The sequence below is a fragment of the Limulus polyphemus genome, unplaced genomic scaffold (genome assembly GCF_000517525.1).
Source record: "Limulus polyphemus unplaced genomic scaffold, Limulus_polyphemus-2.1.2 Scaffold4871, whole genome shotgun sequence".
Taxonomy (NCBI): domain Eukaryota; kingdom Metazoa; phylum Arthropoda; class Merostomata; order Xiphosura; family Limulidae; genus Limulus; species Limulus polyphemus.
The window spans coordinates 21,657-34,256 of record NW_013670481.1 but is presented as its reverse complement, the minus strand read 5'-3'; the positions used below and the strand labels follow the sequence as shown (position 1 = coordinate 34,256).

Genomic DNA, 12,600 nt, shown 5'->3' with positions numbered 1-12,600 from the left:
GAATAATATTGATGTCAAACAAATATGCATCCTCATTCATCCTGATTTTTATTGTGAAATCTGTGTCTTTTAGTCTCAAAGCTATGTGTTGTGGTCTTTCTTTTATGTATTGGGTCTGGAGCATCTCGTTTCAATGACCAGCAGTAATCAGCCATCATGCTGATGTTCCACCTTCCCTGATACGTCCTCTCCATGAAACCTTTCCAGACGTTTTAGGTGAAAAAAAATCCCTATCATCATTTCTATTGACATCAGATGGAACTGTATCAAGAGTCTCCAGTGGAGTAGGTACAGGTCCACAAGCAACAGGTTTTATAGCAGATTGAAGGTTCGGATAAGAAATTTCCTTTTTATCTCAAGTGTTGTAGCCTTGCACATTACATAAGCAAGAATACCAGTCATCTCCATGGTTTCTAGGCTAATGCCAGACCATTGGAATTCCAAAAGGCAGACTTTTTCTTACCTATAGTCTATTGTCTCAACTCTTTCACACAAATGATGCAAACTTTGTGTGAAGCCCATGATTTGTCTTAGTCTCCAAGTTTTATTCCAAAATAAGAGTAATATATTTGTTTGACGAATCCCATAATGTTTTGCCTTTGTTTCATTACAAAAATTTACCACAAATATAACAGGATATTTTTGAGTCATTTACAAAACTTCTTGTTGCCACAGCAACGAATAACTAATATCGAAAAAAATAATAATAATGTCAAAGTGCATGCACAAACAAATACTATACAGAAATGACAAGTCATGTGACCTGTTAACCATTTCTATATTAGCGGCATGTTTCTTGTGGGTTCTAGAACAATCGATAAGATTCTCACATCGCGATTGGTCTAGAGAAATCAATAGCCAGTGGTTATCATCATTTTAAGCATAAAAAAATGTGACCTGATTTGAATGAAAATGATTCACTTAGATAAAAGTACATATGACATTTTGTGAAAAATCTCTATGTCATGGAGAAAAATGGATATTTTTGGATTCAGTGTACAGGAATTGCTATTGAATATGTAAATATTTCAAGACAATAAAACCATTTCAGGCCTGTGTTATCCATTCATATTTATTTTTATTAAGTAATCTATTGTTTGGGTTTGAATTTTTCACTGCTTTAAAAATGTGTTATAGCTTTTCTAGTTTACTATAAATTAAAAAGAACCAGTTTTTTAAGGTTGTACTTACCTTTGTACAGCATCCAAACAATGATTAATCCATTCTGGTCACTAGATGTCAATTTCTGGTATGATTCATTCCAAGTCACAACTTGAACAGTGCCTGTCAAAAACAAACAACTGTAACAAAACATGATCGACGTGTACCTGTGTGTGTTGAAAAACAAGCATGGTGTATCTAACTAAATAAAACTTGGATTAGAGATGTGCTACAATGCAAGTTTTAATAAAATGTACCTATGTATACAATAAAACTTTCAAATAGAAATCATAAATTTGTACATAGGATGATTTGGTTTGTCAGTTGGGACAAATTTAGTTAATGTTTTATTTCTCAACTAAAGAAACCGAGTTGGTAAATGAGAAGAAAAGAGCAACATTTTATATAGTTAATCTGTCAAGATGCTCCAGGAGACTTTATTTATCCAAACAATTGTCAGATAGTCCTGAAGAAGTTTTGCCTGTTGAATTTCTTCACTAAACGTTGCTTGACTTTCTGCAAGGTACCACTATCGACAGGCCTTCCATGTCCCTATGCTCTCTTTTCATACAATAGTCTATCAAATTTGGCTTCTTACATGTCCATACAGAAGTAATAAATGATCAAAGGTCTACTTTCTAACATGAAAATACAACCTTAAAATAGGTTTTCATATTCCTCATTGTTTTATCACATATTATGCCTTTTACCTGCCACTGGCTCCAGCAAGAAAAGCATATACTTAGTGTGTGATCACATTATTCCTCATTGTTTTATGACATATTATGCCTTTTACCTGCAACTGGCTCCAGCAATAAAAGCATATACTTAGTGTGTGATCACATTATTCCTCATTGTTTTATGACATATTATGCCTTTTACCTGCAACTGGCTCCAGCAAGAAAAGCATATACTTAGTGTGTGATCACATGATAAGCTCATAGAAATTAAACATCAACCACAGGGAGGTCAGCCTGTCTGCTGGCAAACTAAGTTTCTTTTTTTCACTATTTGTGTTCTCACAGTTGTCTACTCCTTTTAACAGCATCTTCAAACAGGTTGGCATATGTTTCTGATGTTGATGATATATGTACTATGGACCTTACTGCTTTTTTGTTTTGTGCACCACAGTTTTTAAAACCTCAGCTGAAATGCATCATGCCCTGCTGTGTAATCAGCAAAACTATTGGTCAGAATGTTTTCAATGTGTTCTCTACATAAACCAGTCACCTACTTTGTTACAGGATCAGTCGAGAAACAGGAAACATAAACTAACTATATTTGCCCTTTAATCACATACATTATTTATCTGTAAAAAAAGAAATAAATTTTTGGGGAAAACTATAACAACTTTTAATAATAATGTATTTTTTCACTGTATCAAACATAAACATTAATCATTGTTACATACATGAGAACTATATAAAATGGTTAAAAACAAGATTTACATATTTACACAAGTGAAAAGGTTTTTATTACTTTAATATACTTATCAAGAAAATATTCACTTAATTTTAGCTGCACTTTATACAAGTCTGGTTTAAGCTAAACTAATGGCAAGTCGTCTATTAACAGGTCTAGTTCTAAAAAAAGGTGAAAGTTGAAAGAGTTACCTCCATGACCTTCAAGGGTCTGGTTCATTGACAAGTTGCTAGGAGCAGCTAACCCTCGAACCTTTCCATCACTCCCTGTCAGTTTTAAGATAAACAACAAAAAGTATAAACTTTTGGTTATGCAATAAAAGTATTAACTGGGCATGGGTAGCCACAGGCAAAAAATTAAAGTTTCCTTTTTTTCAGAAAATATTATAGAAATTTTTAAATAAGTAAGACCATCAGTTTTATGTGAAATCTACAAACTCCTTTTATCTAATACCTAGATTTGTAGGTGAAAACATTTAATTAAACATTCATAAATTTTTACATATGTGGAACACATGTAAAAAGAGCTCTGTTACCAAGTAGACAATAGTGTATTGATTAACAATGACATTTTTATATTGTTCTCTACTGATATGGTCCACCTACTGCATTAAATATTCATTTTAATGATCTTGCCTGTTACAACTAAAACTCAGTGCAAAGAACTGCCAAACAAAAAGTAAAATTACTTATTTTATGTATAAAATATATAGGAATCCTAATGATGCAGTGATTAGTAGGATTGGTTGCCAAATTGATGATGTTTTTCTTTTCACTTGCATGCAATTAAACATCCTGTAACCAATGTTATAAACCAACAAGCAATTTGGTAGGTGAATAGTTTAGAAAGATTTGTTTAAAAGGTAGAAAACGATTCACTCTCTCGTGAAGTACATATACTAAAACATACAAAAAAAGCTAATAGCATGGACATAAATGTGTATAATAGTAAATATGTAGTTGTTATATTATACTCTGTCACGAAACAACCACAACTTTTGGATTGGCTTCATACACATTGAATGGCTATTGCCACAATGTTATCATTGATGTTGGTACTGCATGTATGATCACTATGATACATGGTGATCAATGTACCACATGTATATGCTTATAAAATATATATACTTATTATATTTATACATATTTATATTTATAGCCTGTAGCTATATGGGGAGTCTGTAACCATATATTCAGTAGTTAACATGTCCACCTGGCAACAAGTAAATGAAGTATTGTATCATGAATATAGCAGTTAATATGTCCACCTGGCAACAAGTGAATGAAGTATTCTATCATGTATATAGCAGTTAACATGTCCACCTGGCAACAAGTGAATGAAGTATTCTATCATGTATATAGCAGTTAACATGTCCACCTGGCAACAAGTGAATGAAGTATTCTATCATGAATATAGCAGTTAATATGTCCACCTGGCAACAAGTGAATGAGGTATTTTATCATGTATGCAGCAGTTAATATGTCCACCTGGAGATGGTTGGCAAGCCAGCTTTCTATATGCTCATCTCTGGTTAAAATTTAAATCTTTATGGAGTTATGACTGGCATTTGTTTATCGTTTATATCACCTAAAATAACCAGTTTAAAACTAAACTGCATAACACACACTGGAAACTTCATTCTAGCCTGTCACCTCTTTGCTTATGTTAATTTCTACCTTTAGGAACCACAATTAAAACACAAACCTTTACTTGAGCTGATGTTCAGTTACTTACAGAATTAATAAATATTAAATATTCAAGCATAACTTACCCATCTCAAGTTTCAATACTTTCAGCAAACCTTCTTCTCCACCACATGCAATATACCCTTGCTCTTTGTTCCATGCTAGACAGTGAATAAAGGTGTTGTTTGGGATGGCTATCTATTTTCAAATAGAATTACATTTTACAATTAATAAGGTTTATTGACTATCGAAATGCACAAGCTCTAAATTCAATCTTTGAAAACAGAAGGTCATGTCATGAAAATTTGAAGTCTTAGATGACTATCCCCACATCTAATTTAAAATCAAATGCACGAATGTAATGAAATGTCATACATATTTACCTTTTTACTTAAGTATATGAACATTTTGTTTTTCCAGTAGTACTGCCCACTGTGTTCTGCGTTACCCAAATTCTGTCAAAAAACCCTATCAACCAATTTTTCTAATTAGTTGGATTTATCTACAAGTTGTTCACTATTTATTTCAACATACATTTTTTCACTGACCAATAATTTATTTTCTGACAAGAAGTTTTTAATGAACGTTAATTAAATATTATTTTTACTTTAACATTTGTTACGCTACAAACGTCGATCATTTTATCACAAAAACATCTTAGACGCTATTCTCAAACTACTATACTAAATAAAACGCCACCTACACTCACAAATGAGTATTATTTGTCCTTTTTTAAGGCATATTTCATGTTGAACGGTAGGTTGTGAAAAGTGTTGGTACATTTGTTTGTAGTATTTCAATGTTTCTTGTATAATATATTTCATACCTTTTTAACTACACATATTTTAACTTTTTTTTAGGGCTAAACGGTTTAAAACTTGTGGAATAATCAAGATGGTCGCTCAGAAAAAACAAGTAAGTAAACGTGTCCACCCTTAGCCAGGCTTTACGATACATCTCTATTACCGAGTTTAAACCTTATGCCGTTATGTTACCTAGTAATTGTTAAGCCTAACTAGGCATAATACAAAACAGCGTGGTAACGTATCACCGACGTTACTACCAGGACCTTGTAACTAAACTTCGCTAACATTAAAGCACAATTATTTTAAATAACATTAAAGATTTAAATTTTTATACGCATTTTTAAATAGAAAACTATCATCAAGTTTTACTATTAATATATAACACTAGGTACATTTACATAAATAAATTTACAATTAAAACTTCTAGATATAAAATTCTGTCTTATAATCACAAAAACGATACAGAATCATAATCCCCATTCATTGTCCTCCTAACACTGTTCATAATAATGAATACTAACTTTTGGTTATTCGCTTACCATCCTCCGACACACAGAAAAATCCAGTTATAACTTAGCAGTAAAGATAAATGAGACTGATTAATATTCAATTCTAGACATATCTGCAAATACAAACCTTTTCTGGTTCTTAAAATTTGTTTTTCATTAAGAGTATTTGAAAAACGATATAAAATACATAGATAAAAATATTTGGCCCTTTAGTAAAAGCTTTTGTATTGTCAGTCTCATTACTTCCTAACTTAATGTTTGCAAAACCTCATTAAACATACTTTTTAAAATATATTATTTGATGTAATTTGACACTGGGAAGTTTATAATAGCACTAATCAAGTCAATTTTTTTTCACTATTTAATTCCAACCAATTATATTTAACTTTAGATATCTTTTTGTGAAGTACAGTCCACACTTTTGGGTTCTCATTGTTGATCATGCAGCTATCAGGGTTTCTTACATTTTTTGCAAACAATTAAATTGCTCATTTCCTCACCGTAAATACCATCAACAAGCAATCACCATTTAAACTTTCACTTTAAAGAGAAAATGACACAAATCTTCTTGTTTCTGTCACTACCGCTTGGGGTTCGAAGGTAGTGGCTCCTTATTTTGTGCCAGAGTTGTGGGCTACAACCTATAATGTTACCATATGTGGATGCAATGAAAGTTATTGATGTACACGTATTCAGTTCCAAATAGAAAAAAAGAATGCCTTTTCATAACAACTTTAAAACTGATGATATTCAAATCATCTGCAGATCTCTTTATCTTGCTTGTAGGTTATAGAAAAGGTAATTTTGTGCCGTATACCTTTCATTTTAGCAATTCTAATCAGCCTGTTAGAAAAATAAAGTTCTTAACTGAAACTGACTCTTCTTGTTTGTTTTTTCTGTTTATGTCTTCTCTTCCTGTTGTCTTCTAATTCAGCACCAATAAGTATTTATTTTGTTGACCCTTCTAGTCTAGTGTTATTGGTGAAAACTCAAAATGTTTCACAATTTTTGTGATAATAAAAACATGGGAAAGCATCTTTGTACTATCTTTTATACTTTTGTTTTTTGTGGCAGTACTGAACAAATGAATATATTTGAAACTACCAGAAACAACCGATTCATTTTTGTTTAAATGTCAATAGATTCATGGCTAAGAAGTGGGTTGTATCATATTGCAATATCACATTTTCCGAGTACTAAAATGTTTATAACACTTAACTTAAAATTACTCGTTCAGGGTCTGGATCAATCAAGTAGCAAAAACTACCAAAAGCAGATCCTGGGCCTAAATTTTAAGCTATCAAACAAAATAGATTTGCCTAGTAATGGTATTTTTTTGACTAATTTTTCAAGGTAAGATGACATATAACAGTTAACATGCTTCAACAAAGTAAGAGTTTAACCCACTTAGTAAATTTTGTATATATAGTGTTATAAAAGATTATTGACTGTAAAGTTTTTAATAAATATTTGATTTTTTTTTTTTTTCACAAACAGAAAAAGACTATTGAAAGTATAAATGCTCGTCTGGCTCTGGTGATGAAATCGGGGAAGTATGTCTTGGGTTACAAGCAAACCTTGAAAACACTAAGGCAAGGAAAAGCAAAGCTGGTAATAATTGCCAACAACACTCCACCACTAAGGTTGGTCAGACTGAAAATAATAAAGAAGTCAATTAATGTTTGGTATTAAGATGATTTAACGATATTAGTTTTGACTTAATCGTTATTTTCTTATTCAGAAGTATGGAGAGAGGACTAATTTTTTAAAATTTTAACAAGAAAGAAAAGGACATTACTCGGTGTAAGACTTTCTGTATTTTAAGTGCTAGTGGTAATTAGCAAGAAGTTTCTTTTTTCCCATTCATTTGGAGCTCAAATTTCTCTTAAATAACTTTATGATAAATTCCATACTTTTTTGTTGTAGCATCAGTGAAATGTAAAATGCAATGTTAAGTTTATGTGAATGTATTTTTTTTAGTAAAATAAGTTAAATTGTTTTTGTATATACAGGTATGTTATTTTTTAGACCTTGTATTAGGGCATTTTGTTGTACTATGTGTGTTCTTCACTGGTGATGCAATGCTTATAGCGTATCTTCACATACACAGCATCTTTATGTATGAAAATTAAACTGTAACAACAACTGAAGCTATACATACATATATACATACATACTGTCCTCTGGTTTAACTGTAACCACAGCTGAAGCTATACATACATACATACTGTTCTCTGGTTTAACTGTTACCACAGCCGACGCTATACACAGACAGTCTTCTGGTTAAACTGTAACCACAGCTGACGCTATACACAGACAGTCTTCTGGTTAAACTGTAACAACAACTGAAGCTATACATACATACTGTCCTCTGGTTTAACTGTAACCACAGCTGAAGCTATACATACATACATACTGTTCTCTGGTTTAACTGTAACCAAAGCTGACGCTATACACAGACAGTTTTCTGGTTAAACTGTAACCACAGCTGACGCTATACACAGACAGTCTTCTGGTTAAACTGTAACAACAACTGAAGCTATACATACATACATACATACTGTCCTCTGGTTTAACTGTAACAACAACTGAAGCTATACACAGACAGTCTTCTGGTTAAACTGTAACAACAATTGAAGCTATACATACATACACACACACTGTCCTCTGATTAAACTATAACCACAGCTGAAGCTATACACAGACAGTCTTCTGGTTAAACTGTAACAACTGAAGCTATACATACATACTGTTCTGTGGTTAACTGTAACCACAGCTGGAACTATATATATGTACACACTGTTCTGTGGTTAAACTGTAACCACAGCTGGAGCCGTACATACACACTGTTATTTATCATACTTGTTAGAATGCAGTTTTAAATGCAAAATTGGCACGATAATGTAAGCCTAATTATTGTATATTAACAGTTGGACAGGGGTAAGAATTTCTTGACACACTAACAGCTATTCGTGTAAATCCTTTGCTAAAAATGTTCTCAGTATTGTAGATGGGTGAGGTGTTGAGTTAGAGGGTGAAGAGAAAACTCTCTAATATGCCATGGAAAGCCTTTGTTGCAAGTCCTGAAATTAAATGTCTTAAAGTGTCCTTGATTAATGGCAAACAGTCATGGCTCTGCTCCGTAGGTTGCCATCACATTAGAATTAACATATTGTTGTCGTATTCGTTTTAAGATGAAAATACTGCTGGAAATCATTGATGCAAATTTATACAAGTTACATGGAATTATTAAAGATTTAAATTGATAGTCCTTATGGAGGAATTAAATATCCTTTTCTTGAGAGTTAATTGTTTTTCTACTGTTATTAGTGCACAAGTATTGGAGATACAAATATTAAAAACATAATTCTAATATTAATTTTGTATAAATATCTAAATATTACAGTTAAAATGTCCTAGAGATCCTTTAAAAATAACAATTCTTTTCCTGGACTAAGGGGCCGATTGTGGACTTTACTGTGCTTACTGTTAACCTCCATAATTTTACAGCCTGACCTATTCTCCTACATATTACTAAGTTAAAAATCTAGCTATGGGCTTTTTTTTTTTTTCAGTATGCTTGTTCTATTGTTTGAGGAAGACACCTGAAGTTTTATGTATTTTGAAAATACCTTAACTTTCATATCTTTAATAGGAAAAGTGAAATTGAATATTATGCTATGCTGGCCAAAACAGGAGTCCATCATTACTCTGGTAATAACATTGAGTTAGGAACTGGTTGCGGGAAGTACTTCAGAGTTTGTGCATTGAGCATCACAGACCCAGGTAAGACCAAGCAGTGTTTTGTTTTGATAAATAAATACCTTTCAAAATCATAGGCTTAGATAAGGTTACTTGTTGTAACTGGTGTTTTGATTTAGTTAGACAACACTTCTGAGAAATCTAAGTGATCTTGTTGACTTGAGAAGTTATTTGGTGATAACATTTTGCTTCTATTCAATAGAGAAATTATTAGAGTTTCATCATATTTAGTAAATGCTCCTGGTTACAATAAAACAAAAAGGATTATCAGGACACTTAGAATGAGTAAGCATGAAGCTACGTATATATATATATATATATATATAATTTATAGTACTGTTTTGTCTATGTATGATGTAGGATTGTAATAGTTATCTAAACACGTACAAGTAAACTAGCTAGCAGCTTATTTATGATAACATTGAAAGATTCCCATGAGGAGGTTAAATGTTCTTTATGTGTTCATGAGAATTGGTTGTTAACTTTGCGTTTTCCTCGTCTCCAGGTGACTCGGACATCATTAAGAGCATGCCGTCAGAGCAACAGTAATGGGTGGAAGTAAAGGTGTATTTGGTGAATAAAGTTCTTTAAACCATAAGATCTAACATTGTTTGTGATTTTCAAGATTAAAAAGGTACACACCAAAAAATGTTGTTAAAAAGTTTTGTAAACATGTTATCATGGAAACATTTTTTTTTTTTTATTAACCAACAAAGTATTAAAAAGTGTAAAAAGACTTCCACGTTTAAATCAACCTTACAAGAGAGACTGTTATAATCTAAAATTATTTTATAGCAATAGTAACTCAGTCTAAAACAAGACTAACACAATAAAATTTCCCCCAAAATTTCGAAGTTCTTAAGTCAGTTCAATGCTTATTAACCCATACACATAAATAATATAGAATTGTTAATACTCACATATGATTGGCCCATAACAACTATTAATGATATGTGTAAAACCTAATTTTTATGGGATTAATCCTTTCTTTGTTGTGCTAGCTGTCCCTAATTTAGAAGAAACAGACTAGAGGGAAGGCAGCTAGTCAACACCACCCACTGCAAACTTTTAGGCTACTCTTTTACCAACAAATTGTGGGATTGCCCATTACATTATAACACCCCACAACTGATATGTTTGATGAAAATATTCAAACCTACAACCCGCAAATTAAGAGTTGAGTGCACTAGGCCCAGAATTAATCTTGAATTGCCTGCAGAAAAATTGGCCTTTGATGGTAACTTTTGTTGTTTGAAACCGTATCAAATACCATTGAGAAGAAAAAAGTGTTTTAGTTTTTATATTACATCATGAAAAATAATAAAAATGGGACTAACGTGTGCAGTTCAAAAGACTAATTTGAATAAAAACCATGAGCCAAGTAATTTTTCTTTACTATCCAGTTATTGTATCATCACTAAATTAATGCTGTTGAAGATGCAATAATTAGAGGAAAGTTAACAAAATAATTTTATATTAAAAGAAAATCAAATTTATTAAGTGACATTAAAACTGATTGGTTAAAAAAAATCTTTAGTCAAGACTACATGATATGTTTTACAATGATTAATCTCAACTGTGAAGCTTCAGGTAGTTTACAGCTTTGGTTTATCAATGATCCAGTCAACTGCGCTTCATGTAATTTGTGTCTTTGGTTTATCACTGACCCAGTCAACTGCTCTTCAGGTAGTTTATAGCTTTGGTTTATCACTGACCCAGTCAACTGCTACTTGCATAGTTTATAGCTTTAGTTTATCACTGGTCCAATCATGTAGAAAACTAAAAAATACTTGTTTTATTTGAAAGGAGCCAGTTTTAGCAGTTGACTGGGTCAGTGATAAACCAAAGCTATAAACTACCTGAAGAGCAATTGACTGGGTCAGTGATAAACCAAAGATACAAATTACATGAAGCGCAGTTGACTGGGTCATTGATAAACCAAAGCTGTAAACTACCTGAAGAGCAGTCGACTGGGTTAGAGATAAACCAAAGCTATAATATATCCAAGGAGCAGTTGACTGGGTCATTGATAAACCAAAGCTGTAAACTACCTGATGAGCAGTCGACTGGGTCATTGATAAACCAAAGCTATAAACTACCTGAAGAGCAGTTTTGGTTTTTCTCTTATTCTCATAAAACACTATTAAGCTCTGTTATTTGATATACTTGAATGTCAAATATTTTTGTGATTGTGGATAAACTTTCTGGAATGTGAGTGGGATGATGTGGCCAACTTACAAACCTGATAACCTTGATATATTTCTGTAATGTTAAGGTTGCTTATAGATAGCACAGTGTTTCATGTTCTACAACCAACTGCTCAAAAGGCTACATTTACAAATTTTAAACACTGTAACACTATGAAAGTGTTATTGTTGCCACACCATGTGGCCTAATTTCATGTGAAGATTCTACCAGTGAAGGTGTAACTCTTTGAAGGAAAAGTCACTCAGATTATAGCTTTTCAATCCCATATGGTGTCCCTGTTAACATGCCTACATTTATAACAAAAAAAACAACTAATGTAGCCAATGTGACTAAAGACAGGCATATAGCTAATGCGTATACTATACACCTATTACTAAATCATATAGAATACTTGGATATCCTATTAATAACAGAATTACTATTAGCATGTCAGATAAAAAAAAGGTTTTATAATGTGTAACTTTTGTTAATTCTAAACCATAGCTAAATAATTCAATTTTTAACTACACATCAATAACTATTTTGGTTTATCATATTATAAAACTATCTTACTGCTTTGGAAAAAATTGATGTAAAAGTTGTCTAATTTTTTCAAGCATTTCTTCTGTGACCTCTTCACTTTGCTCAACTTTAAATTTGCCCTTGAATGTGTAAATAAGAAAATAACAAACTTTCATTTTGAACAATATAGCTGTCCTCACACTTCAAACATGTATTTAGAATTAGTTTTCATCATGAAGTCCTGACATAAGCTCATGGGAATAGCTGTGATCCGATCATGAGCCAAGGACTTGATATCAGCTCATGGGAATAGCTGTGATCTGACCATGAGCCAAGGACTTGATATCAGCTCATGGGAATAGCTGTGATCTGACCATGAGCCAAGGACTTGATATCAGCTCATGGGAATAACTGTGATCCGATCATGAGCCAAGGACTTGATATCAGCTCATGGGAATAACTGTGATCTGACCATGAGCCAAGGACTTGATATCAGCTCATGGGAATAGATGTGATCCAATCATGAGCCAAGGACTTGTGTCGTTT

General features: G+C 32.4%; 2 protein-coding genes across 3 annotated transcripts in view; one reads left to right on the top strand and one right to left on the bottom strand.

Annotated features, from left to right (window-relative positions):
- The window catches only part of LOC106471804 (WD repeat-containing protein 35-like), a 38,684-nt gene extending 33,756 nt beyond the window's left edge, over positions 1-4,928 (bottom strand). Inside the window, 4 exon segments of the mRNA XM_022400412.1 lie at positions 1,192-1,284; positions 2,775-2,849; positions 4,355-4,466; positions 4,652-4,928. Coding sequence (XP_022256120.1) covers positions 1,192-1,284; positions 2,775-2,849; positions 4,355-4,466; positions 4,652-4,675 — 304 coding nt within the window. The 5' untranslated portion in view covers positions 4,676-4,928.
- Positions 4,929-4,971: 43 nt separating this feature from the next.
- LOC106471805 (60S ribosomal protein L30-like) lies at positions 4,972-9,945 on the top strand. 2 transcript variants are annotated; one of them, XM_013932427.2, is made up of 5 exons: positions 4,972-5,024; positions 5,129-5,183; positions 7,081-7,226; positions 9,239-9,369; positions 9,851-9,945. In XM_013932427.2, the coding sequence occupies exons 2-5, from the start codon at positions 5,163-5,165 to the stop codon at positions 9,892-9,894; spliced, it is 342 nt and encodes a 113-aa protein (XP_013787881.1). In that variant the 5' UTR covers positions 4,972-5,024; positions 5,129-5,162; the 3' UTR covers positions 9,895-9,945. The 2 variants fall into 2 exon arrangements, with proteins under 2 accessions (XP_013787881.1, XP_022256122.1); XM_022400414.1 differs by lacking the exon at positions 4,972-5,024 and having other exon boundaries at positions 5,133-5,187.
- The last annotated feature ends 2,655 nt before the right edge of the window (positions 9,946-12,600 follow it).

Coding starts and splice junctions, on each gene's coding strand:
- LOC106471805 (XM_013932427.2), top strand. CDS start 5,163: ATGGTCGCTCAGAAAAAACAA. Junction 7,227..9,238: donor AACAACACTCCACCACTAAG/GTTGGTCAGACT, acceptor TATCTTTAATAG/GAAAAGTGAAATTGAATATT. Junction 9,370..9,850: donor ATTGAGCATCACAGACCCAG/GTAAGACCAAGC, acceptor CCTCGTCTCCAG/GTGACTCGGACATCATTAAG.